This window comes from Ochotona princeps, chromosome 19, assembly GCF_030435755.1.
Source record: "Ochotona princeps isolate mOchPri1 chromosome 19, mOchPri1.hap1, whole genome shotgun sequence".
NCBI classification, from domain to species: Eukaryota; Metazoa; Chordata; class Mammalia; order Lagomorpha; family Ochotonidae; genus Ochotona; species Ochotona princeps.
The window spans coordinates 43,829,768-43,857,185 of NC_080850.1; the positions used below are offsets into that span (position 1 = coordinate 43,829,768).

The 27,418-nt window shown below is 47.0% G+C and overlaps 1 protein-coding gene and 1 long non-coding RNA gene across 3 annotated transcripts in view; both read right to left on the reverse strand.

The window, feature by feature from the left end:
- The window catches only part of ZNF475 (zinc finger protein 475), a 50,296-nt gene extending 26,203 nt beyond the window's left edge, over nt 1-24,093 (reverse strand). The window contains exons 1-3 of one of the 2 annotated variants that reach the window (XM_004586602.2): nt 24,014-24,093; nt 4,015-5,224; nt 3,597-3,699 (exon numbers count right to left, since the gene is read on the reverse strand). In XM_004586602.2, coding sequence (XP_004586659.2) covers nt 3,610-3,699; nt 4,015-5,013 — 1,089 coding nt within the window. In that variant the 5' untranslated portion in view covers nt 5,014-5,224; nt 24,014-24,093 and the 3' untranslated portion in view covers nt 3,597-3,609. Of the gene's footprint in view, nt 1-3,596; nt 3,700-4,014; nt 5,225-24,013 lie in introns of those variants that run through there. The other variant, XM_058677381.1, reaches the window with a different exon arrangement.
- Nucleotides 24,094-24,097: 4 nt separating this feature from the next.
- LOC131482608 (uncharacterized) overlaps nt 24,098-27,418 on the reverse strand; it is a 75,165-nt gene continuing 71,844 nt past the window's right edge. The window contains exon 5 of the long non-coding RNA XR_009247157.1: nt 24,098-24,210. This is a non-coding gene — a long non-coding RNA (uncharacterized LOC131482608). The remainder of the gene's footprint in view (nt 24,211-27,418) is intronic.

Consider the following 27,418-nt stretch of genomic DNA (forward strand, 5'->3'; position numbering starts at 1 on the left):
GCAGCACCAGATGCAAGAGATGTGGTTAAAGAGTTTTAGCTCAAACCTGAGCTGTTTATTTTCTTTACATGTCAATGAAGGCGTTTTACTTAATTTTTTAAAGATGTATTTTACTTTTACTGGAAAGGCAGATTTTACAGAGACAGAGGAGAGGCAGAGAGAAAGATCTACCATCCTCTGGCTCACACCCCCGAGGGCTGCAATGGCGGGCTCACACCCCCGAGGGCTGCAATGGCCAGAGCTGAGCTGACCTGAAGCCGAGAGCCTGGGGACTCTTTCTGTCACCCACACAGATGCAGGGGCCCTAGGACTTAGGCTGTCTTCCTTGCACTCCCTAGGGCACAAGCAGAGAGCTGGGTTGGAGGCAGAGCACCAGGACACAAACCTGCACCTGTATGGGATGCTGGCATGGCAGGCTAAGGATTGGCTTACAACACCATTGTACTGGCCCCTACCTAGATTTTTTAAACAAACACATGAAAACTGTGCAAACTTGTGGAGTACTATATAATGTTTCAATGCATGTATACACAGTATAATGTGCAATCAGTGTAAATGTATCTATCTCCCAAACATCTAACATGTCTTTATGGAAAAAAAAAAACACCTGAAAATTTTAATGTGAGGAGGCCATAAGTTGCATAAAACTACATTCGGAGATATAATCATTTCTAGAAAAGATAGTTTCTTGGGGCTAGCGTTGTGATGTAGCAGGTCACACGGCCACCTTTGATTCTGGCATCCCATAAGAGTACAGTTTTGAGTTCCAGCTGCTCCACTTCCCATCCAGCTCCCTGTTAATATGCCCTGGGAAGCAGTAGAGGATGGCCCAAGGGCTTGGGGACCTGCACCCATGGGAAAGACCAGGAGGAAGCCCACCCCCGGCAGTGAGGATGGAAAAACCAGTGGATGGGAAAAGAACAGTTTCCTCTAAGGAAAGGTCAGGATTTTAAGAATACTATTTCATTGGTAAAATTCCAAAAAACAACCCAAATATCCCCTAACTAGTAAGAAAAGGCTGTTATAAAATGGTTTCATTTTGATGTATGGTTATACCAGGCTACTTTGAATTTTATTTTCCTTGAATTTTTCTAAATACTCCTGTATTTTAACTGTGCCAACTGGGCTGTACATCTAAACAAATGACCATCAGCTTTGCGGAAAGGACCTTATTACGGCCAGAAAGGAAAGCAGAACAGTCATGTTTATTGGTTCCGGTTAGCTTAAGGGGCAGTATGACCTCTATTGTTACACAAGTGTCCCTCAGTAAACTTAGGAATCTCTCGGAAAACAGACACAACACTGAGAATTTAAAACGATACTCAGGAGAGTATTTGTGTCTTACGAGCTGTTGGAATTTCACCTAGAATTAGCACCACTTGCAACATCTTGTCCCGTCAGCCCTAGCTCACGGCCGCATTGCTTGCCCTAGGAGGAGAGAAGGGGTGCTCACTGCTGTACCCTACCCCCAGCAATAGCAGGGCAACAGGCCCAGGCAGTCACACCTTCTCAACAGAAAGCTCCCCTGCATAAGGTGCCTGCAAGTTCAGGAGAAGCCAGTTCAGCTCTCTCTGCCTTCCCCTGCTGCTGAGGAGCCAGGAATAATCCAAGGCAAGGACAGAGGGCAAGACACGGCAGCCATGGAGTTACTGGAGGAAGAGGATCTGGCCCGCAGGTGTCCGTGTTCAGAGTGGGTGGAAGCAGAACAGCGGCGTCTACCTCACCAGGACACCCGTGACACCTGCGACGCCAGGGCTTGAGGGACAGCCTGAGTGAGGGTGACTGCCCAACAGTCCATATCCCATGCTGGGGTGAGCTATTTCCCAAGGGCCGTGATCATGGCTCTGGAAGTGTCTCCCTCATCTGTTGGAAAACGTCAGGTGAGAAACCTGATTCTGACCTCGAGCCAGCTCAAGGAGACTGAGAACGGAGCAACTGATGGGAGAGGAAACCAAGCTGATACCTGAAGCGCACAATTCGTGGTACCAGCTGAATCTTCAACGGTGCCAAGGAAACGCATCCATGGATGGAAACGAATTTCAACAAAAAGAGAGTGGGTGTTCTGGAGAAACCACTTTCTGCTAAAAGCACATTGCAAACCAGATGTCTCCCATGGGTCTCCTCTGCAGTCTAGCCGATTTTTCCATTATGATGAACCCAAGCTTGTTTGAAATTTGGCTGCTAAAGGCACCCTATTTTGGTTGACCTCTTGCACCCACCACGACAACCTGTGTGGTCCCAAACGGTGTTTACACACATCTGACCGTGGTGGGAGGGCATGTATGTGCCAGTTTCCCACCAACACAAGGGTGTTTGGGCCCGGGGTCAGGGCTGGGTGGAATCTGACAAAGCCATGTCCTCTCTTAATGGCCTCTCCCTGCCCTCATCCAAATGCCCAGGTCATCCAGGGGCCCTCCCCAGCTGCAGACACCACCAGGGTGAGTCAGCAAGGTGTCTTCCCAGGCTGTTCCAAGCCAGCCAGTCTTTGCGTGCCCGCCTTCCCAGGGACCCAGGGAGAACACACTGTGCTCAGCCTGTTGGCTTCACTCTGGGAGCACAAACTATGCGTGGCGACAACAAGCATGAGACTCATTTGCGGCCACACTTCCCTACGTTTAAATATGTGGCAGATCAACGCGCACACAATCAAGAAGCATGGAGTCAGAGAGGGAACATGGCTTCCTACGGGGGCCCTGGGATGCAGATCTTCTTACTCAGACCTCACACTTTCTGGAAGACAAGCCCGGGCCAGGAGATGGGAAAAACAGATCATGTTTACAAGACCAGCTCGGAGCCCACACTACACTGCAGAGTGCAGGTTTTTACTAGGCAGAAAACTGTCAGTTCTTTTTCTTCTGTGATCATCGGAAAAGTTGTACAGCATCTGTCGCCCTGACTCCACCATCAGAATCATTGTCTCGGAATCTTCTAAACCGGGGAGTCCACGATCACTTCCTTTGAATCATGGAAATCCGAAAAGGACTGGACTGCCCTCCAAGTCAGAAAAAAAATAAACAGGGAGAAACATTGGGTTAAAAATAAAGATAGCCACCTCCAGCTCTGGCTGAATCTGCTGCAGGAGCTTGGGCAGCCTTTGCGTCCCCACAACAGTCTACTGAAAGAGTCCCTCCCTGTATCCTGGCATTTCCATATGCAGTCACAGACTTTCGCCCACCCCCCCCCCCATCTCCTATACCTCTTGATCAGGCGTGGCACGAAACAGGGCTCCTTGGTTTAATGGCAGGGCAAAGAGCACAGGCCATACTTGACCCTGCAGCCAATTGCCCTCAAAGCCACTCCTTCCCAGTCCCGCTGCATGGCGGCACCTTTGGGGACAGCCCAGCAATTCTCTACCTTATAGGTTCATGTTCTTTTAGAGTTGACTCAAGGAGAGGATCAGAACCCTAGGAGGAGCCGAAACACAGGGTAGAGGGTAGCGATGAGTACACAGCAGTGCCCAGAGCCATGAACTCACATCTTATCACCCCAGAGGCTACTCGGGGCTCACCCCCCACTTACCACCACCATACATGTGTTTGAAGATCATCTTCTGCCTTCTCAGAATACATGCCTGTCTACAAGCACACCAGTGTTCAATTCTTGCTGGAGTCATTTGGGGTTTTTGACACAGATTCTATTTTGGTAAGATAAACTCAGCATTAGCCAGCATTGCCAGAAATGAATTCCTAAGGTAGATGCCTAAAATAAACCAGCAATAAATATTGGCTGTTGGAAGGGGGACTTAGATCTGTGTAATGTAGACACAGCACCATGAGTCATTTTTAACAACAGTCTCTCCCAGGAATTACTAGGACAAGGGAGCCAGGGAGAAAGGAGCCCCTTGGGGGGAATGAACCCAACAGCAAGGAACTTTCTAGAGAGGCCTTGCTGTTGGCATTTGCCATAAGTCACAGGCTGCATGAGGGACTGAGGTGACTGGTTCTGGGGACATTTTGCTCTTACTCCCTTGGTGGTGGCACAGATCCCGGCCCAACCTCACAGGATGCCAATTACCTTATCCATCACGCTAGGTGCAGTCGTACTGCCGTGCTGCTTGACACCAGTGGCTTCCTGGAGGCCACCTTGAGTCCCTAGAGATGGGCTCTGCCCTTTGGTCCTGCTCAGTTGAGCTGCACAACTTCTCAGGTGCACCAGAAGACGGTCTGGGACAAAGGTCCGGTGGCAGTAGGGACAGGGCACAAGCGCCACTGGACTTGGTCCCTCGTGGCTGGCCAATCCAGACAAAAGGGGTTGAGGCTTCTGCGGGAGCGGCTGGCGGAGCTCCCTGGGCAGCTGCTCATTTGCTATCTTCCACTTCTCCAGGCATTTTGGCTCATGGATAGGAAGTGACAGGCTCCCAAAATCCCTACCGCAGATGTAGCATGGGAGAGTCCTGGGGCGGGCAGAGACTCCACGGGAGGCTTTCCTGAGACCAGGAAGGTCATCAGAAGGTGCTCCGGGACCCTCAGCCTTCGGCCTGCAGCTTCTCTGGTGAACCAGGAGGCGATCTGGCAGGAAGGTGCGGCCGCACACCTCGCAGGGTGCCAACTGAGCCTGGGTACCCTGGAAGACGGCCTCAGGGGCCTCCTGGAGGCTGTAGGTGCCGCTGCTGCCCAGAGACTGTGGCTTGGAAGGTTCCGGCCTCCTCAGGTGCTTGGGTAACTTGTTGTTCTCTGTATGCCACTTCTCCAGGCACTGAGGCTCGTGGATGGTAAGGGATTGGGACCCGAATTCTCGGCCGCAGATGTAGCAGACCCGGAAGGCTGGCCTACGGGCTGGGATGACCGGGGGACTGGGTTGCCCTGCTGACCTCATCCCCCTGCCTGATGCTCTGGACACAATCACAGTGCCAGGCCGAGCTTTCTGAAGCAGTGTCTCGGCTTTTTCCCCGGAATCGACACACCGTGTTACTGGGCAAGGGCTGGCATGGCTGATAAGGAAGGTGGGCTCCTTCCGATGGTGGAAAGTTTGCTGCAACTCACTGGAAGTCCTTGTCTCCTTTCCTCTTTCCATGAACAAAGCAGGCTTTCTCCAGTGTGTGCCCTGACTTCAGGCCAGACTCACACTAGGCTCCTGCGTGTTCAGGGGGTTAGCGAGGTTGGCCGTCCTGGGGTTCCAAATGGTTGCCAGCGCCTTGGCCCGAAGACTGTGACTCAGAGCATCATTGTAGGCAGCAGTCTGGAATGTTGGAATGTCCCCATGAGACCTCAGATGTCTGCAAGATCTGTGGAGGTGTGGAGACAGAAAGAGAGGTTATAACACACTTACACACTCACACATATCCACAGCTGACCTGCAAGTGGGGGCGATAAAGGGTGGTGATTGAAAAAAGAAAAAATGACCTTACATCCTCTTTGACTATGTGGTAGCTGACATGTAGGATTTGATCCACAAAAATTGCAGTAAATATAAAGAAAATGTCCATTGTGAGTGACATCGATAACTATAGTGAAAGTCTGGCACTTTCACGAAGATACACAGTCACAACACTTGGCAGATCGAGAGTGGGAAAGACAGCCCAGGCCAAGTTCAGGGTGGGGAGACAAACACCGAGGAGTGGAAACCCCAAATGAAGCAAATGGCAGAACACGCGAGGAGATGTACTGGAGAACACAGCCACAGCCACAGCCACAGGCCAGCACAGGCACAGGCACAGTCACAGGCACAGGCACAGCCACAGGAACAGGCACAGGCACAGCCACAGCCACAGGCACAGCCACAGGCACAGCCACAGCTACAGGCACAGCCACAGCCACAGCCACAGGCACAGCCACAGCCACAGCCACAGGCACAGCCACAGCCACAGGCACAGCCACAGCCACAGCCACAGCCACAGCACAGCCACAGCCACAGGCACAGCCACAGCCACAGCCACAGGCACAGCTATAGTCACAGGCACAGCCACAGGCACAGCCACAGCCACAGCCACAGGCACAGCCACAGTCACAGGCACAGTCACAGGCACAGCCACAGGCACAGGCACAGCCATAGGCACAGCCACAGCCGTGGGGACTGCAGTCTTCCAGGGCCAGGGATCTTTCTGGCAGTTCCTTGAAGCTTATACATGCTGCAGAACATGCCTCAAAGCGAAATAATTGTAGTAAGGCTTTAAAAAAAGTCTTGGCTGCAATAAGTGAAACCAATTTCATTGAGATAATTTATTAATTTTTAAATTGGGATCTGAAAAGCTCTTCAGAACATTCATGGAACTGGAAGATAAGTGCATTTTGGCACAGAAAGTCTTTGGAATCTAGGCCTGGGAGGAACCTTTAGAAAGCACACAATAAATGAGTGTTACGGAAAATGAAAAAAAATGCATGCATTGCAAGATGTTTTTGCACCAAAATAAATATAGCTTTTAATTCCATATCTGGAAAGCTTTTGAAGTCCCTGCCAACCTTCTGATTGGGATGTGGTATTCCAGACTTTTTGAGTATCTGCGGACCTGAGGTTCACCCCTCCAAAGTCACCCTTCTTCAGGGAAGTTGGTGAGGATGATCAGAAAGGCCTTGGGAAGGGACACACTGGTTGTCACTCACCATGCACCTGTCTTCCTTTATGAACTACTGACCATGACCCTGGACGCAGAATGCAACCAAGGACAGCACCCAGCCCAGGGGGTACCTGCATGTCCTCCAAGCCAAGAGGCTACATATGGCTTTGATTTTCCTTTTTTCCCCAGGATTCATACTTAGTGTGTTGTTTTGTAAGAGGCATGTATGTTTTCTGCACATTTTAAAAAATCCAAACCAAACCAAACCATGGCCATTGGGCTCCCCAGAAGAAAGTGCTGCTAAGTGTTCATTGCCAGTGGAAGTATAAGCAGTTTGTACCTTGGGCAAAGCCCTGAATCTGTTTTTATCACGAGCCCACAAGCCACCCTCAGGGAAGCCGATTGGTGATCTCAGGCCTGGGGCCCAGCACTAAGGCTTCCAGTCCCTGTCACGTCTAATGCTGGACGCTGCACGCCCTGGCCACCCCGAGTTCAGGCTGAGCGACGACAGCCACGCGTGCTCCCAACACGGAACCACGGGGCAGGGAACTTGTCAGGGCCCATACCAGCTGCGGACTCTCTGGTTCCTGTGGTTAGGTGCCAAAAGAGATTGGCCTCTCTGCAATGGAGTATCAGCTCAGGTCTGGCACAGGGAGCCAAGCGATTCTTCATTTTGACAGATCTGAAGGCAGCGATATTAACACATGTGGCAAAAGAATGTGCTGGCCCCAGACAGAGTGGCCAGCACAGAGAATGAAGTTTAGAGAGATTTATTACTTTATCAGCACCATCCAAAAGGGGGAAGAGCATCCAGGGAACCCAAGGAACAGGGTCAAATCTTTTTGTTAGGTTTTTCTCAGCAGATGAGGGAAAGAAACCCCCCAAATTGCCCTCGTCTCCTGTTTACCAAGCACCTCCTTATGGAGTTTCCTACTTTCCCTTACACCAGGAAGTGGCTGGCACAGAAAAACATATGACAAGACAGAACAGAAAAATCCCAGCCAACCAGTGACCTCGCTCCCCCTAAATTCCCTGCTCCTGCCCCTCGTCAGCTCTGTCCGCGGCAGACAAGCGCACTGAGAAACTCCTTATTGCCCAGTGTTACTCCTCATGCCCCGTTTGGAAAGGGAAGTCACTTGTTTCGCATGGCAATGACTTGCTAGTGACCGAACTGATTTTTATATTCATAACTTCAGCTCCTTCGCGGAGGAGTCTTAGGCAGGTACCGTCATCATTTCCAGGTTGTAAACAAAGAAAGTGTGACTCAAAGATGACCCAGGAAGTGGACACAGCCCTGGGGCCAGCCCAGCTCCCTCTGGCTCGACCGGCAGCAGGTTCTTTTCATCCCCCATGCCGCCCCAGTTCCACTAGCTCAGCTTGTCCTGTGTCACTGTCCTCACTGTCTGTGCTCTGCCTAGCCTCGCGGGATGGCAGCTAAGCTCTCATGGCCGCTGAGCTCCTGGCTGGGGGAAGGAAACACACAAAGAGGTGTGCACAAACCCCTGCAATGGACCAAGCGGAGGAGGGAGACGGGCAACCTGAGGCAAGCAGCTTCGTCAGAAGCTGGGAATCGTTTTGCTTCACTCAGTGTTATTCTTGATGAAGGTTTTTTCTTGTGCACGTGGCAAATCACACCCATTTCTTGAGAGAAAAAAAAACCCACATTCCCAGTTAGGAGTAGGGATGGGTGAGGTGGCCTGGGCCGGGTTCCCATGAGGTCTGTCTTTGCAACAGGTGCAAGGTCGAAGTGAAGCCACCTGAAGGGACCAACAGGGATCAGGCTGTGGCCATGTCACCACTACCATGGCTGGGCTGGGGTCTCTCTCACACACACCGCAGATATTTTCCCTGCAGCCAACATGAGTGAACATCACAAACTAACTCTCTGTGTCTGTACCTGTTACCTGGCCACCAAAGCTGTAGCCCTTCCTGAAGTGTCTCTCTCACTGTTAGGCGACACATCAAAGTGGAAAAGATGAGGTCTCTGCAAGCAAGTGAGCTTTGTGGACACAGGGGTGGCTAATGAAGAAAGCCAGGGGACTTCCTCCATGCCTCTCTGTCCAACACGGGCAGCTGCTCTTCCCTGTAAGTCAGTTCTAAAAGCGAAAGTGCCGGAAAATCTGAATCACTTAAGAAACTGGCCTGCTACCCAGACACACCTTAGAGCAATGGTACCAGTTTACAGAGAAGCACGTTGCAAAGCCAGTCCTTCATCCATGGTGAAATGTGCACACCGTTGGCCAGAATTATTCATTTTCACCATATTTGCACATGGGGGCATTTAAAGAAAATTCTGGAAGGTACCCACACATGTGAAAAGTGATGTCATTCTTCCATTCCCTCTGGGGTTCACAGGGACAGAGAGAGAAAGAAACTCGGGGTGTTTTTCTAACAGTGGAAAGAACACAACCAAAAATATGCTTACTTCTATAAAAGTTAATTTAGCTCTCTGAAACAAAATAAATACCAATGGTACATGACATGATCCCTCCCTGCTGGTGTAGAATCCGGGTTCTTGAAATGGACAAAGGAATATGTAAGGAGAAACCGGTGCTATAGCTCAGCAGGCTAACCCTCCATCTCCTAGTGCTGGAATCCCATTTGTGTGTTGGTTCAAATCCCAGTTCCCTGCTTAGGGCCCAAAGCCTTGGGAACCAGCACCTGCGTGGGAGACCCAGAGGAAGTTCCTGGCTCCTGGCTCCTGGCCACACATCAGCTCAGTTCCGGCTGTTGAGACCATCTGGGGAGTGAAACAGTGCATGGACGATTCTCTCTCATTCTCTCTGTCTTGCTTGCTGTCGCACTCTCTTTCTTTCTTTCTGAAATCTGCCTGTCAGTTCAACAATATGATCTGTAAGGAACATGCAGCTGGACTCTTGGCTCTCAGCAAAATCCCATGCCGAGGATGTGTCTCCAGGATCTGTCATCCACTCCAGCCAACAGCATGCTCTCCCCAGCCCCATGTCCTTATCTGCTAGGTGCTCTCTTTCCAAGGTGACCTGGCGGATTCATTCACGCCAGCCTTGGGACAGAGATGGCAACATTCTTCCTGTAGTCTCTGGCAGAGGGAGTACAATGGTAACAGTTATTTCACCCAACTCCTTCAAACCGACACAGCCCTGACCTGTGACAAGGCACGTGACCTCCCAGCTAAATGTCTGAGCCTTCTGTAGAGAGAGGAGGCATTGCTGGGGCCTGGAACACCTGCTATGGACGAGTGAGGACACACCTTCTCCTCCCATCTTCCCTTCTGATGCTTAGAATATAGATGTGACGCTCAGAGCTCTGGCAGCCATCTTGGCCCTGGTTACACCATGTGACATAACAGAGAGACACCTGCATGCAGCTGGAATCCTCATACTGTTGGAGCCCCTTTCGGAACTCCGCAGTCCCTTCCTTAGGTTTTATTCACACAGAAAAATAAATGTCTGTTTGCAGTTTAGCCAGTTTTTAGAGTTCACTTTTTCACATGAACACTTAACTATTAATTATATTTGATCTTCATTTTTATCAATGGTATCAGTTTAGCACAAATGAATCCTACTAATAATTAAAATTTCACAAGATTTTTTTGGCTGAGAGAAGTTTTTGGAGGCAGTACATGTCTCAGGACAAAACTGACTTCTTCAGCTGCACTCCACCCGTACAACCCGAAGTAAAACACTTGAGACTGTAAATATTAAATTAATGGTTCTTCAGAAATTGATTCTCAACACTTTATTTCCCAGTTTTTTAAAGAAAAAAAAAGGTAATGGTTCTAAAAGTTCATAGAAAATGTGTATTATGGGGAAAAAATTTTTTGTGAGTTTCAAATGTTAACAGTGCCTAAATAATTTTTTTCTTTCATTTTCCACAAAAATGTTTGGAGTATTCTTCTCTTTAAGAACAGCAAAATCTGTAAAGCTTTGTAAGGAACTAGGAGGCATTCTTGCTGGGCCAGTCACCGACATGAGCTTTCTACCCTCCCAGCCCTCTCTTCCGCGGCCAGGCCATGCTGGCACTGAGCCTGCGCATTGCTGTGTTGCTGGCCAGCTCCACGCTCTGCTCTGCCAGTAGCGGCACCGGAAGGAGAATATGAAGGCAGAGGAGGCAGCAGGTGACCCTGTCTGCTGGGGGTTGCCATGGTCTCAGCCACCATTTGTTGTCATCGTCACAGCAGTTCTTTGCTGGGGCAACGGCTGAGTCCAGTGCACACACCGCCAGCTTCAGTAAAACCAGCCTCCTTGGCCCCTCCCCACAGGGCCACACCAGCCACCAGACCATGCCTCCTCCCTAGAGATCAGAACATGGTTACCATTGGTTGCTGCTCCTAAGTGTCTTCTTCAGTCATTCAAACCCCTTCCCTTTGGTTCTTCAGCCCTTGGAATGGTCCCTGTCACAGCCTGTCAGTTACTTGTCAATCAATTTAACTCTTCGCAACACTCTGCATTAACCTCTCCCTGTTTAGAACAAAATATCCATTGGATATTATTTCATCTTGCAATGAATACAAATGGAAATAGTAGCATTTTTAAAGTAACATTCTATCTGCAGCTCACTCAGACTGGGGGAAAGAAACATTTGTAACTTTTATGCCATCACCGCCAGGCCCCTGGAGAGCTATAAGATGCTGCTCTTTCATTTGTCACTAATCTAGTTAAATCATGAGGGGTGGTTTGCCATTTTAGGCACAGTTCTATTTTCCTTCATTTTATCTGGAACCGTTGCATAATTGGTGACCCAGCCATAAGGCCTGTTTGGCCCTAGAAGAGGTCAAAGAGAAGCCTGCCTACTCCATATGGAAGACCAGTAGGCGGTCAGGCAGCTGTGCTGGCCCCCTGCAGCTGACCGCACCTGCCACCTATGGCTGCACCCGGGCCAGAGGCACCCACAGCTTCCAACAGATCTGCTGTGCTGACAGAAGGCCATGTGACCGCACGTGGGGACTGGAGGTGTTGTGGTCTGAGAGACACAGGAGCCAAATTTGAGAGAGGAAGAAAGAGAAAACACTTTTAGAAAAGCCACTTAGCCTGAGTCTAAGTATTTGAGGGAATATTGTTATTTCCAGACTTACTCTGAATAGCTCGTGAAGAATTTCCCTTTCCCTGTCTCACCCTCATGAGAAAACTTCCCACCAAGAAATGTAAGTTCTTTCACTTTCATTCAGTCTAACTGTCCGCTGTGGGCATAACTGCTAATGGTTAAGAAAACAAAAACACGGAAGAATGCTCCGCACACTTCGAAGTACAGCCTTTTGCAAGGATCACAACATTGACCTTTGAAAGCTATTATTAGAGCAGCCTTGTAATTTTCTCTCTATATTGAGCATCCAAACTCCAGATCACTCGGCTGTCCTGAGTACCACACAGGTATCACCACACCCTTGTGACACTGGTACTTACAGTGGAGGAGGACAGGTTAGGGAAGCCATCAGTCTAGTCACAAAAAAGGCCTGGAATGTACGGAAATCCAAAGAGGAGGAGGAAAGCCTGGACAAGTCAGGCTACTGAACAGTTAGCAAACCATACAGGAAGTGCACATAGAACTTTCTGTTATATGCAGAACAGTTTTATTCCAAGAGGACGCCTCTAAACCAACAGCTCTTCATCAAGATTTTAAAGCAGTGGTTCATCAATCAAATCTGGTCTGTGCCTAAATGAAAATCCAACTGAAGACAGACAGCATTATCTCATCTCTAGTATATAATTACTAAAGCACAACAACGTATTTATTTGTAAAAATTTAGAAAGGAAACTTCTCTGTCAAGAAGGGTTGTGGCTGGACTGCTTAGCCTCAAGCGGGCAAAGTTCAAGGAGCCAAAAGGAACTCAGGGAGGCGAGGCAGGGTGGAAGATTTTAGGGTCATAAGGGAAGGATGCGTAGAATTTCAGAAGCTGAAGATTTCCAATAGGCAGAGAAGGGACAATAGAAGGATGAAAAGGTGGAAACACCGTTTGGTGGATCACATGAACTTGTGGGAGACATTATCATCATAATTTCCTTCTCAATGACACAAGCAGAGCCACTTTGCCATTTATGCCTGTGGACTTTAATGCTCAGTGACTCTCCAGGGGAGGACTGTCAGACGTATGACTCTACCTTAAGAATCAGTTAATAGGGCCGGGTGTGATAGCCTAGTGGTTAAATCTTTGCCTTGTATGCACCAGGATTTTATATGGGCCCTGGTTTGTGCCCAGACTGCTCCATTTCTTATCCGGCTCCCTGCTTGTGGCCTGGGAAAGCAGTAGAGGATGACCCAAAGCCTTGGGACCCTGCACTTGTGTGGGAGACCCAGAGGAAGTCCCTGGCTTTGGATCAGCTCAGCTGCAGTTGAGTGAATCAGTGGACAGAAGATTTTCCTCTCTGTTTCTCCTTCCCCCTGTAGATCTGCCTTTGCAATAAAATAAAATAAAATAATTTGTTAATAAAGAGAATCCTGAACAAGTTACGGATAGTATAAAGTGTTCTTGGATTGTCAAGATTTAGAGCACGGCAGAATTAGGCTCGGGGCCAGAGTCTGCTGTCTATTTTCTTTCTGCCCAGCTGACAGTTCTGTTAAGAAGTCATTAGACATTAGCTAGAACCGGAAATGTGTAAGAACAGCCTGAGAATTCCTCCTCCATGAGTTCTCCTATAGCTGCCAAGTTTCTAACATTGAGTGACTGTAGAGTGGGCGTGTGGCCCACTGGTTAAGATGCTGCCTGAAACTCCCACATCCTACTTCAGGGTGGCTAGGTTCAAGTCCCAGCTTCTCCAATTCCAGTTCCTTGCTGCTGCACATTCTGGGCTCCCATGATTGAGTCCCTGCCGCCCACATGGGAGACCCAGGTTGAGTCTCAGGTTCCTCGTTGAATCCAGCAAAACCCTGGCTATTACAGGTATTTGAGGGCGTGAACTACAGATGGATGATGTCTGCATCTTTCTGCCTTTAAAATTTAAAAAAAAATAAAATAAAAAACATAACAAAAATGGGGCAGGGAGGTCACAGATATCTATGTTTTAGTATTCAAACTGAAAGAACATCACAGGTGTACGCCCGTGTCTAGCAGCCAGACACACTCGCACATGGTTCCCATTGTCTTCTTGTTCTCGGTTTCCAGTCACTGGTGCAGCACCCTTGGCACAGACTTCCAAGCCACATGGTGGTAGTATCAAAAGTGCAGTCGCTGGCCCACTGTGTCTGGGTGGGAGCAAACAGGACATGGAACACAGCTGCCCTTGCAGGGAGCTGTTGGCCAGGGAGGACTGGCATGAGCGATGGGCCTCGCTGTATCCTGCGGGGACCTTTCGACCCACATCCCCTACTCACAGTACAATGGTCTCAAAGCCGTGCCTCAACTCTGTCCACCCCCAGGAGGTCAGGGCTCCCTGGAGTCTGGCAAACTCTTAAACTGGTCATCTTGACCATTCATTACACACATCAACACCCTTTGTTCATTATGCTCTCCCCACCCAACGGTGCGTGTCAGGAGAGTCCTGAGCTGGGAAGACGAAGCAGAACAGAGCACACAAGGCCGAGTTTTTGCCCGGTGCATGGATGAATGCGCCTCTATTTCCCATGCTCTCACCACAACCTCTCTGCTGGTGACTTAGGACACTGGGCAGTTACTTCCACCCACAGGTGGAGACTGTTTCTCAATAAGGACTCCCATCCTCCTATGTAAATAAGCCATCAAAAAGCTATTGTCGTGGTGCGTCACAAGGCCCTAGTTCACGCACCTTATGCTTGGAGCTCACCCACGGAGCACTCTGCACAAGCCCTGTGTACTACAGTTTTCACGTCTCAGAGGAGCTCAGATAGGAAATTGCTGCTGGAGAAAACCACTACAAAGCATTTCCTGGTGTCTCCTGTGGTGTCTCCAGCAAATCATGCAATGCGGCAATGACTCTTTTTCAAAACACCCATTGCTCACATATTAGGTGACGTAAAATGTCCTAAAAAAAAAAAACCAAAAAACAAAAAAACCCAAAAAACTTCCGTCCACTCCATGCCTGGAAATGGTACCAACTAGCACATTCTGTTTTCCTAAAGTGAATAGAGAAGACCCATGTGTTCAGTTTACGTCAAACACAGGCCATGAGAGTTGGAATGGTCATGAGAGTTGGTTGGGAGAATGCTGTTCTGTGGAAGCTGATTTTTCGCTCTTTCCTGAATCCTAAATGGGCCTTTTTTTGGTTAGTCAGCTCATTAGTTCTGTGTCCATTTTAAGTCTTAGACAATGAGAACAAGAGGTGACTGGACTGAGCATGAAGCGTGCAGGACCCTTGGTTTACTCCTTTGGTACTTTGCTCTGCATTTTCTCTTTTGGCTAGAAGGATAAAAACAGTGCCGACAAGCTCACGGCTAGAAACATGTCAGTTTCATGTCTACTCCACTATATTTCTGGAGAAGACAGAAGCAGAGGTGACGGGTTCAGTCTACCACTTGATTCTTCCAATGTGGAAAATCTTTCCCAGAACTGGTGAGAAATCAGCAGCAACAAGAGGGATGTGAGGTGTGGAAGGGGCTCAGCCCCTGCCGACTCCAAACACAGAAGAATGGTGGCCCAAGCCAAGCAAAAGGAGAACTCTCTAGAAGCCGACAGGAACAAGGAAACAGACTGTCTGCGGACACCTCCAGCCGGAACACAGTCTGGCCAACACCGTGACTGTATCCCGTGTCAGACCTGGGACTTACAGAACTCTGTGATAATGAATTTGCATTGTTTTAAAGCACTAACTTTATGATCATGTGCTGCCAGAGCGATCATGAACTGAAAAGCCACAAAAGAAAGAAATTAACTTTGTGAACGCAATTTAAACCAAAACGGCTGGTTAGCTAGTTTTGTTCCCACAGTGCCTCAGACTCTTGATATTCAAGTCAAGATTCTGAGGAAACATTGCAAAGGGGACTCCATGCTGTGGGCCCTGCTGGTCTACCTCAGTCAGCATGAGTCAGCATGAGTCAGCCTCAGTTAGTCATCCAGAATGGCATTCATTCCTGTAGCATGGTAGCTTGGGTTCCTGTGTCTCTCGCCAGCAATGCTAATGGAACTGCACTGCACTGAATCAGGTACCAGGCCCTCATCTCCCAGTCTCCCTCCCTCACAACTTGCATGATAATCAACCTCCATTTCAAACTGAGGCCACTTCAAAATATGACATCAATGAAACTCTACAGTCTGCAACCATTTTTAAAAATGTATTTATTGTTGCTTGGAAGGTAGAATTACAGAGAGAAGAGACAGGTCTTCCACCTGCTGGCTCACTCCCCAAATGGCCACAATGAGTCAAGAGCTTCTTAGGGATCTTGCTTGGGTGCAGGGTCCCAAGGCTTTAGGCCATCCGCAGGTGTTTTCCCAGGCCACCTGCAGGGAGCTGGAAGAGAAGTGGAGCAGCCAGGATTAGAACCGGTGCCCATGTGGGACTCTGGTGCTGCAGGTGAAGGCTTAGCTTCTACGCCAAGCTGCTGGTCCAGGATGCAACCCTGTATGATTTTTTTCCACTCAACATAACTCCCTAGAGAGTCACACAATTGTTGCATGAATGAACACTTTGCTGTTTTAAATCACTGTTGTGTTGTGTACGAGAGCACTCCAAAAGGCTCATGGAAAAATGCAACTGGAAGTATGAGTCTATTGTGCATCTGTGTCTTGTCTCATCATCTGCTCGGTAGGATAATTCAAGGCAACCCTGGCAGCTTAACTCAAAACGAGACCCTTAGCAGAGTGGTAAGTGATCACTTTGATAATCTTCATTGATATTACACGACTTCATCATCTGTTTTATTTCTTATATTTTCACACATGATCTAGTCAGATGGCAAGGGTCATTAGGAGATAAACTAGATTGTTCAAGATTATCTTCCCCTCAATAAACCATGCTGAGATGACATTGGCATCGTGGTAAGATGCCAGCTAAGACATCTGGGTCCTATTGCAGAGTAACTGGGTTAACATTCCCGCTCTGGCTCCTGACTCCAGCTGTCTGCCAACACAGACCCTGGGAGGCAGGGTGATGGTTCAGATGGCTGGGTCCTTGCCACCTCCGTGGGAGACCCAGCTTCTGGCTTCAGCCAAGTGGGCAAATGGGGATGAATCCACAGATGGGAGCTCACCATCTCCCTGCCTGTTAAATAAAATTAAAAACAAAAAAGTTTTTTAAAAATATTCTGATTCCAAAGTTTTCATTCCTTGACTCAAAACATTCAGATTTTAATAAGATATATTTCAAGCTGTAGTAAGAAATACAGAAAGTCATAAAAACGCTACTTTCTAAAACTACAAAACTACGGTGAAATGTTTAAATCATGCCGCCTACTGCCCTTGGCGCCCAGCCAAGGGTGCCTGCTGACGCTTCCCAGGAGGCAGCCCACAGAGAGCTGCTGTTCTGTATGTAGCACAGCTTAACTCCCCACCCAGGGCTGAAGTGCATCAGAGCAGAGCTGAGTTTGGAACCAAGGAGCTGAGAGCCCCATGGTGGACAGGCCTCTTTTGAAACCTTCCTCGACAGCCAAGCCGTACAGTCATAGACCTCTGAGACAGCGTGGGGGAGGGGCAGGACTGAAAAACCAAATCACACCATGCCCCAGGGGGAGCACCACCCAACAGGAACATAACCTGGCCCTACTTTGACCTCACTGAGATCGCACAATGTAACAGGTAATTATGCTGCCATCTGCACCAGAAAACCCAGGGTGTAAGGCTTGTTGGCCAGGACCTCCCTAGAACAGCCAGTCCCCGTGTTTCCTGTGCCACGCACACAGGGCATGCTAATAAGCCTTCCCGGTAAGCAGGGTTTGCCTGGACAGGACTTGTGTAATAACTACTTTAGCCCAGTATGCTGCCCATGCGAGAGGAACTAAGCTTGGCTATTTTGTGCTGTCATTTTTTTTTTTTTTTTGAGTTTGCATTGTTTCCACCTGATGTTATTCATCAGGATATTTCCAAATAAAGTGGTGGTTCCACTCATGTGCTAATAGGCTTCAGCAAGTTAGTCTTATTGCTGTTGAGGGTCATGTGCCATCGAAAATCAAGAACCCTTCCCAGGGCCTCTCTGCAGCCCAGAGGCAGGGTCTCCCTAGTTGTAGGAAGGAGGCTGGGGTCACCAGAAGTCCCGTGGTGCCAGTGTGTCACAGCAGGCTACCTGCTCCTGGGTTGTGAACTGGCTTTCACGTTCCTGTTCTCTTAGTTTTCTAATTTTTCACATACCAGAGTATTAAAACATCACAGTTAAATGAAAAAATACAAAGAATATACTTTGTCTTTGGAAATGCATACACTGGGGCCAGCATTGTGGCATACCAGATAAAACCACTGTCTGCAGCAATGACATACCATATGGTGTCAATCAATGTCCCGGCTCTATTTCTCATCTAGCTCTCTGCTTATGGCCTGGGAAAGCAGTAGAGGATGGTTTACGTCCGGGGAAGCCTGCACCCACGTGGGAGACCCGGAGGAGGCTCCTGGCTCCAATTCAGCTCAGTTTCAGCCATGGTAGCTGATTGGTGAGTGAGCCAGTGAATGGAAGATCTTTCTCTTTGCCTCTCTTTTTCTCTGTAAATCTTTAAAAATGTAGGATAAATAATAAATTTTAAAAATAAAAAAGGCAATGTATAAGTTCAGGATCTGTCCTGTAGCTATTAAGTGGAAGAATGGCAAAATTTTAGCTTTTTAGTTCATTAAAAAAAACTGTAGTTGCAAAATTAAAATGAAATATATTCAGTTACATTAAATATCAGTGAACTATTAGTGAATAACAATTAAACCTACATATGTAGCCAAAGAATGGATAGTACCTTTTTATGGAATTTTAGCTAACAGCATTCCTGTGCTATTATCAATATTCTCTGTTGAGGACTTTATTTTGAAACCACTTATCACCCACAAACACTACAATGTTTAAAATAATTAAACACCACTTGACACTGTGTTTTACATAGGAAATAGACTAAGAGGAAAATGTGGTGTTAATTTTTGCTGATTTAAATGTCATGTGTTTCATATACATGCTGGTGCATCTGGCTCCGAACTGACCAAGTGATCCAAGATTTATCTTATTTTAATATTGCACAATCAGTGTACTGGAGAGGGAGGGCCACAAACTGATCCAAGCCGTGTAAATAATAACTTTTCATTATGTATCTATGATTTCAAAATGAATCCTAATGTATTCTTTCATGAAATAAGTAAATGCACTTCCATCCTTTCAATGTGTGTGTGTGTGTATACGTGTATATATATATATATATACACACATTTTGTGTGATTGACAAGAGGTTGAAAGTGTGTTCATTTATATTTATTGCCTCCACACACACACACCTATCCATCTACATCCATAGCTCTCTGCACGTTCCCCTTCCAGTCAAGGGAATGAATTTGTGATCCCCTTGCCATAATGCTCTTGCAGCGTTGAGTCCATGCCAGGAAGCCAGGCCATTGAACACATTCTTGATCACAGTATGCTGGGTTGAAACTAGGTCAGATGGTACCAATAAGAAGAGCCGTTGGCTGAGAATGCAATCGCAAGCTGAGTTCAAATTCCTTCCAGTGGCTTCTTTTTAACCTCTTGTCTTCATGCTTCTCATTTTGCTCTAGTGCAGTTCACAGCAAATGCTCTATGGAGAGGATCTCTTAAGTGGGAGAGGTTACACTGGCGGTGAGCCCAGGGTGAGAGGGTCATGTGCATGCTTGCCTTTGCCCTAACGCTCCGATTAGACTCTCAGTCCTACAGGGAGACTACACGTGAGATGAGAAAAGGTGGAAGGCACTGAAAAGATGGTGCTTTTCCCAGACACAATGGCTTATTAATTTGGCAGGAAAGAAATACCAGTGTCATCATACTCAGCTCTTTAATATTTACCCAGGAGCTAAATCCCCCTTGACTGAGAGCTGCATGGTTGACTGCATGATCGACCACATGGCACGGCTCTGCAACAGGTCGACTGGGGAAAAATAGAAGGAGAATCAGAGCCCGGCTTCCCCAAAGGAAGAGCAGTGCTGCACCCAGGAGGCTTGAAGTGCAAACGTAAGAGTAGGGGGAGGCAGCTTATAGAAAGCCTTAGCATAAAGACCACAGTCAACAGATTTCACAGGCCAAATCTACCTGTCCATCTGCTGTTTCTGCGGATCAGCTTTCACAGAACACTGCATGCTCTCTTGTGGCGGCCTGTGTCTTGAACTGCTTCGGTCCCATAGCAGCCCAGAACACGGCCTTCAAAGCCCATCTGATTTGGCTGATGAAGAAATGATATGGTATGATTTAATATGATGAGGAAAACTTCCAACTCATGAATTAATACATGCAAATGAGACTCCATTTCAATAAAACAATTATTCATCAACATAAATCTATAACACAGCACTCGATGCGATGGAATCCTCCCGAACTTGCCAGCCCCAAATGCCATTCGTCTCCTGGGAGAGTCTGTTCTGAACGACAAGCTTGGCTTCACGGTTGCCTGACGTTCTAACTGCCGTTTGTCGTTGTGCTTCATTCACATGTTCCCTGTCCGCTCTCCCGGCAGGGGGCTCTTCCCGGGGCCATCCTTGAGGGCTATGATGCTTGGGACATGTTCTCCCTGTTTCTCAGCCTCTGCCAGGAAGGAGGTTATGGGATTGCTGATCTTCTTCACGGTTCTAGAACGGCACAAACTGCTGAAAATGCACCACTCGTCAGAGAGTCTGGGAAGATGACTGAAAGTGATCCCCACATTTGTTGAAATGAGGTAAACCTTGCACAGCGACCACTATGCGAAGTTCAGGGTGTCCACAAACATCTCTCAAGAACAATAACCCAGATGTAATTCATTCTAAAACAAGTTTGAACACGCAGTGACAGAAATGAGAGTTGATGATTTCAGGCGCAGAAAGGTGGGTATTTTATGTCAGTGACAGTAATATTTGGAAAGCTGGGAAATATTTTTCTTCAGGAAACATGTTTTTTTTAAAAAAAAAAATTACAGAAGCAGAGAAGGGACGAGAGGAAAAAGACAGAGCTCCCGTCTGCTTTTCCATTCCCCAAATCCTGGCAACCGCTGGAATTGGGCCAAGCAAGAGCCAGAAACTCAGTTTCAGACTCCCACAAGAATGGCAGGGACCCAAATGCTAGAGTCACCATCTGCTGTCCCCTGGGGTCTGCAAGTCCCGGGCAGCTGGAGTCAGGAGCCAGAACTGGGGTTCAAATCCAGGCACCCCAACACGGGACTCAAGCATTTGATTCACTAAGCCAAAAATCTTCCAGTTTGGTTGTTTTCTATCAGTTCACAGGGATATGTGAAGACATCTGTCCTGATGGTTCTCTCAGGAAATTAGAACTGAGAGAAACACATTGCTAAATAAGCCAGCAGAGTAGATTTTGCAAATCAGGCTTCCTGGGAAAAATTTTGAGCAAAAAGATCAACAGAATCTGAAATACACTGGATATCAAAAATTATTGGATGAACAAATAAATTAACACTAAGTTCAAGTCATATAATGTACAAATAGGTTTGGAAAACACATTTTTTTCAGCTGAGATTATGATTCTTGAAGAAATTTATAACTATATATTTGACTTTCTCTTGTTAGAGAATTACTGGAAATCAGATTACTGCCTAGGGAAACGTTTGGGTACCTTGTAAGAAACACTGCAGCCTAGTTCAAATTTTCATGTATGGTTCTCCCGGCAAGTGGCCAAGGAAGGACTCGCCTTTCATACTTGTCATGAGTACTCCACTACTTAGGCGACAAGATGAATTGGCTTATTAAAATCAATGATACCAGTAATCCTAGATAAACAGATTGGGAGTCCAGAAACATATGGCTTACCCACATACGTGGTCCATTCAGTTTTCACAAATATGCCAAGACAATTCAATGAATAGAGGAAAATATTTTTGACAAACGACAGTCAAACAACTGGGAGCATGTAGGGAGAAAGGTATTTGAATTTCCTGATGCAGCCACTCACAGCAACCAACACAACATGGATTGTAGGGGCTCAACAAAAGCTAAAGCTATAAAGTTCCTATAAAACAGCATAGCAGAATATCTTAGACTTGATATCTGTAAAGATTTCTTAGGGGAAAAAAGAGCATTAAATATAAAATAGAAGTATATAGAATAAGATAGCCTCCAAATCAGAAGTTTTTGTTCTTTAAAAATCACCATAGGGCCTGGTGTGATGGCTCAATTGGCTAATCTTTCCCCTGCAAGTGCTGAGATCCTTTGTGAGCCCCGGTTCATATCCTGGATGCTCCACTTTCCATTCAGCTCCCTAAAGTGGAAGAAAAACTCCTGGCTCCTAGCTTCAGATTGGTTTAGCTCTAGCCATTGTGACCATTTGGGGAGTGAACCAGTGGATGGAAGATCTTTCTTTCTGTTTCTCATTCTCTCTCTAGATCTGCCTTTCCAAAAAAAATAAATCCTGAAAAAGAAAAACTGGGGGAGGATGTAGTGGTTAGGAGGCCACTTGTGAGGCACGCACCTTCAGCGGCTCCAAGCCCTTGGCCTTTGATCTGGTTAGCCGCTCCTGCACACCATGAGAGGAGGGAGTCACGGCTCAAGCACTTTGGTCCCTGACCCCCACACGGAGTTCTTGGCTTCCAGCTTTGCCTTGGTCCCATCCTGGCTATTTGAAGCATTTAAAGTGTGAATCAATGGATGGAAAGTCTCTCTGTTTCCCTGACTTTCAAATAAAAAGTGAAAGTAGATAAAAACGAATGTTAAAAAAGGGAAATCAAAGGAAGAGTCACAGATTGGAAATGTGTGTATAGGAGCTCTATCCGAGAAGGAACATGTATATAGATATGTGTGTGTGTAAGAATTACATATAAACACACATCTAAATAAAACTCAGATGTATATACACACATGAATAGACATGAAAGAGGACAATTAAATCTATTATTTATAGCATAGGCAATAAGGTTGTGAAATAATATTGGTGCTAACTATTCATGGTCAACCATCAAAAAATGAAAATAAACACCACAGAGAATCCAAATATACAATTAGAATGGCTGAGACGAAAGACGCCAACACAGGTGTTAACAAGTCTGTGGGGAAAGTAGAGCTCTCCCCGATAACCGAGGGGAATGTGGGTGCTACCATTGTTCTGCACAACTGCTTGCTAGCTTTCCCACAAAGGGAAATTCACGCTTACCCAATGGGATGATGGGTCTAAACAATTATAAAGAGCAATGAAAAATGCTTCTGCCAAAAGACTGTACTTGAGCTCATTTTACTCACAGTGGTAAAAACAACAACAAAACTAAAATCAAATATGTATCAACAAATTGACCAGAAAACTATGCCATACTCACACACGATGAAATAACTTCAAAAGTTCCTGGAAAAATGGAGTTCAGAGGTAAGCTTATTTTCATGTAAATGTGGGGTCTTCAAAAAGTTTGTGGAAAGTACATATTACAAAAAACTACGCATAGATTTCAACTTCTGCAACAAAGTAATACTGGGTTTGTTCTTTGCTTTATTTTTATGAACTTTTTTGGAGCATGTGTTCTTGCACAATACGGTTTCACAAGACAAAATTAAAAACTACCGATGGGCCCGGCGGCATGGCCTAGCGGCTAAAGTCCTCGCCTTGAACGCACTGGCATCTCATATGGACACTGGTTCTAATCCCGGCTGCTCTGCCTCCCATCCAGCTCCCTGCTTGTGGCCTGGGAAAGCAGTGGAGGAGGGCCCAAAGCTTTGGGACCCTGCACCTGTGTGGGAGACCTGAAGAAGTTCCTGGCTCCTGGCTTCGAATTGGTGCAGCACCGGCCATTGCCGTCACTTGAGGAGTGAATCATCAGACAGAAGATCTTCCTCTCTATTTTTCCTCCTCTCTGTATATATCTGACTTTGCAATAAAAATAAATAAATCTTTTTTGAAAACTACAGATACATATCTCAACCACCTTAAAATCTTCTATTGAGCCAGAGGAGTTGGGCCCAAGAGCAGCTGTAGTATGATTCTGTTCCTACAGGTTAATCTCTTCACTCTCCACTGCTCATCTGTTCATGTTTGGTGACCGTGCATGAGGACAGTGGCCACCTGTGGTGGAAAGCTGAGCAGCACAGATAAAACTCCCAGGTCGATGGAAACATCCTAGGTATTGATGCAAACAAGATGTATAGAACTGCATTCGTTTGTGAAACTTACTAATTTTAGGAACTTAAGAACTCAAGATTGGTAACATCTCTCACCAGCCAGATTATATCTCACTTTATAATAACAACAGCAACACCCCATCCACATTAACTGAGCAGCTACGACTTTTATTATATTTTCCTTTTGTGGATAATCTGAATCATAAACACGTAATCCATGAGAAAACTGACTTCATAGTTCACCTGCCATTGGCAGCATCACACAACAAAGAAAAATGATATTTTATTTAGAAATAGAAAGTTTTAACCTGAGGACGAATTAGACTTTTGGATTATTTTTTTAAAGCAAGGAGGTGGAAAAGACCAAGAATATCTGAATCGAACAGTCATCATTAGTTGAAACTAAGGCTTTGAGCTTCAGCGGCTGGCAGACAACACAGAAAACACTTTCTGAGAAGTCTTACCTTGAACCTTTGTACCTTTCCAGTTTGGCTTCTGTCCCAGACTGCCAAGGCCATGTGGGTATTCCGGGAAGGGGCTAGAGTTGCAGAAGAGCTGGGAGCTGTGACAGTCACATCCCCCTGCTGGAGTCCCTATTAGTATGGGAGGCAGCCTGCTAACAGGAACCACAGCCCAGGGCGCCTGGAGGTATCCCAGCAACCTGTCAACAAAAGGGATGGGAGAGAGAACTCTGTAGTCACCAACTGGAAAAGTTCAAAACAAAGGGGGAAGGCACTCAGCAAAAGAAGGTGGAAGGTGTCTCCTGGAGCTGCACTCCCACATAGTGCCTCTGAGCAGAGCAGCAGACGGGAGTCAAATCCCAAGCTCTGTAGTGTGGAAATGCTAGGAAAATACAGTTAGGTGTTAGGGGAGCAGCAGCACTAAGGCTTACTGATTATCTTTTTGCTCCTGTTATCCAGGGACATTAATGTACCAATTACACCGAAACACTCCCCAGATGGCCACAATAGCCGGGGCTGGGCCAGACCAAAGGCAGGGGTACGGAGCTTCTTTGGGGGGCTGCTTCTGCTCTTTCCCAGAGCATTAGCAGAGATCTGGATTGGAAATGGAGCAGCTGGGACTTGAATCAGTGTGCATATGGGAGGACAGCATTGCAGGTGGCGACTGAACCCACCACGCCACAACACTGGTCCCAGAGCGTGGACCCTTCTAAATCAGGGAGACAGCTACTTTTCTTGGCTCTGTACTTTGGTCTAAAATGCACAAAACTTCTAGATAAACAGAGGCTATGCTAAATTCATCTATCCAACATGTACTGAGGTACAGAAAATATTTTAAAACCTGAGAAGAGCATTGAATATTATTTGAAATAATGACTTTTTAAAGTTTCCTATTCAGCAATACTTTGAGATGTTAATTAACTGTGGCAATAATCTCATGGCGAAATGACCTGCAAGCATTAAAGTTGGGTAGGCAAAGGAGCTGATCAACATTGGGAAAAACTCACAGCAGCTTGGTAAAGGACAGAGTGAAGGCGCAAATTAAAATCAACACTATGGTTTCATTCAACTCTGCAAGTGTGTGTGTGTGTGTGTGCACGCGCATTTTAATGCACATATCTAACTGGAATGACGTGTTTCAAATGTTAGCAGTGGCTAGCAGTGGCAAGAATCAGAAACATTTTATTAACTATTCGTTAGCAGCAAAACAAACAAACAAACAAAAAACCTCAACACTAATATTCCCGAACCCTGCCTCTCACCTAACAGAAACTGAGCTAACAGAAGCAGCTGAGCCTGAGACCTCACACCCACACGGGGAGAGGACCCTGTGGACAAAGAAGTTCCCGCACAAGTGTCCTCTACAGAGAATCCGTTTTGCAACCCTACTGGTACTAGCACATAAAATAGTTCTAACTCACAGGTTTTTCTCCTGGAACCACACCTAAGATACCACATGAAAATGGTAATGAATGTCAAAGGTGCCGGAACTGCTACGACGTCAGCAACTAAGTCCCAGATGAGGGAAGGGACATTTGATTTTACCTTAGCACGTTAACAATTTTACACAAATTGCACACTTTACTGGCTCAACTATGAGCTGAGACATTTCTCTAAGGAAAATGCCCAATCAGTAAACACACACACACACACACACACACACACTATTCAGTCCAATCACTGGCTATTTGGCCCAGACAGTGGGACAGGCAGGAAATGCTGACCCAAGACAGAAGGACAAAACTGGAAACCATCGCGAGAACTGGGGTAAAGGCATCCTTTCTCCTGACACACAGTGACCACTCCAAGCAGGCCTGAGAGGCATGGCAGTTGTCAGCCAGTGGCCAGGAGGGCATTCATGCGTTGTCAGCTGGGAGCCTGTGGTGCGTGCCTGGCCAGTCCTTCCAGGGCATTTGCCGCACTGCCAGCTGCTTTTCTGCACGCATCAGCACGGCCCTTGAAACCGGCAGGAGACACAGCGTTGCTCCCTACCCGATTCGGAACTCGCTTGCACTTCATGGGATGGCATTTTCAGCCTTACGTTCATCTTGGCTACAGATCTTCCCAGCTGCATTCTCTCTCTCTCTCTCTCTCTCTCTCTCTCTCTCTCTCTCTCTCTCTCTCTCTCTCTCACTCTTTTTCCCTACCCGCCCCACTCCCCACCCCCCGACCTTCCCAGCTACATTCTCATTCCATTCTATCTCCCCATCCCCCTCCCCTAAAAGCATCAAAACTTTGTGTGTGAGTGTGTGTGTGTATGAAGGAAGCTTTTGGACATCAAACAGCTCTTACAACACACAACCTTTTGATGTCTTAACTGTAAACCAAATAGAAACATATGGCTTCTTTTCCCCTTAAATCACATACAGTCGAAAAAAATAACCAAAAGAGAATGTGCTTGCCACAGTGAGCTCTGTTTGGACCCCAAACATCTGAAAATCACTTTCAAGCTGATGAATTCACAATATTTACCCACCCCTATTTATAACATGAGCGGGGAAAGCCCTTGATTTATGGCCACTGCTAAACCACTCCCATCTGTTGAGTGGGCAACTCGTGAGCAGTGTGAACTTCAAGCTAACCGTGTTCTTCCTTCTGTTTCGCCTCCAGACTCTCAGCTCCACCCTGCATCAAAAGCGCTGACACCCGCTCCTCGATCTGCTGTTGCATCAGCTTTTCTCACCTCCAAAGAACAGTCGGTCATTTCAAGTCATGTGACGCCAATCATGCTGGTGTCCCCGTGGGAAGACGCCAGCCTTCACTCACCAGCCAGATCTGACCCCGTGGCAGCAGCCGCCCCACCGCAAGGAATTCTGAAATGGTTTTCCTGTGTGCTGCTACGCCTGCGTAAGCCCTGGGCCTCTCCAGGTAGGGAGAAATCACAGTGTGTCTGGCCACCCTCCTGTTTCTTTGTGGAGGCACAGCTCAGACCTGACTCCCCTGGCTACCGACAACTCTTCCTAGATGATTTAAACGAGGTATGGGCTACATTCTGTGTACAATGTTTGTTGTTTTGTATTCATGGCAGCAGGAATCCAAACAGGAAGTTTGTGAAGTCTGACAAAAGTCTGCTGGCGCCTTTTGTTTTCTACAGTCAGTGCTGACCTCGTTCCTATTGCCCATCTCAGAAACAGCAGGGGCCAACTCCCCTGATCTCAGGTCACAAGATCCCAAATCCTACACAATCTACAAGAGATCGCACTGTGGCCAAGGAGGAAAGGAGACGCGACCAGAGGAAACCACAGCTCATCTGAGATGGGCTGAAGGTCTTTCTGGTGCCACTGGCTCTTCTCCTACTGTCTCCTGTACCACCCTGGAGCCACACTTCCATCAAAGCATCCTGGTCCTGAAGGAGACGATTGGGTTTTTCACATATGTCTTATGTACAAGATCAACTTGGACATCAAC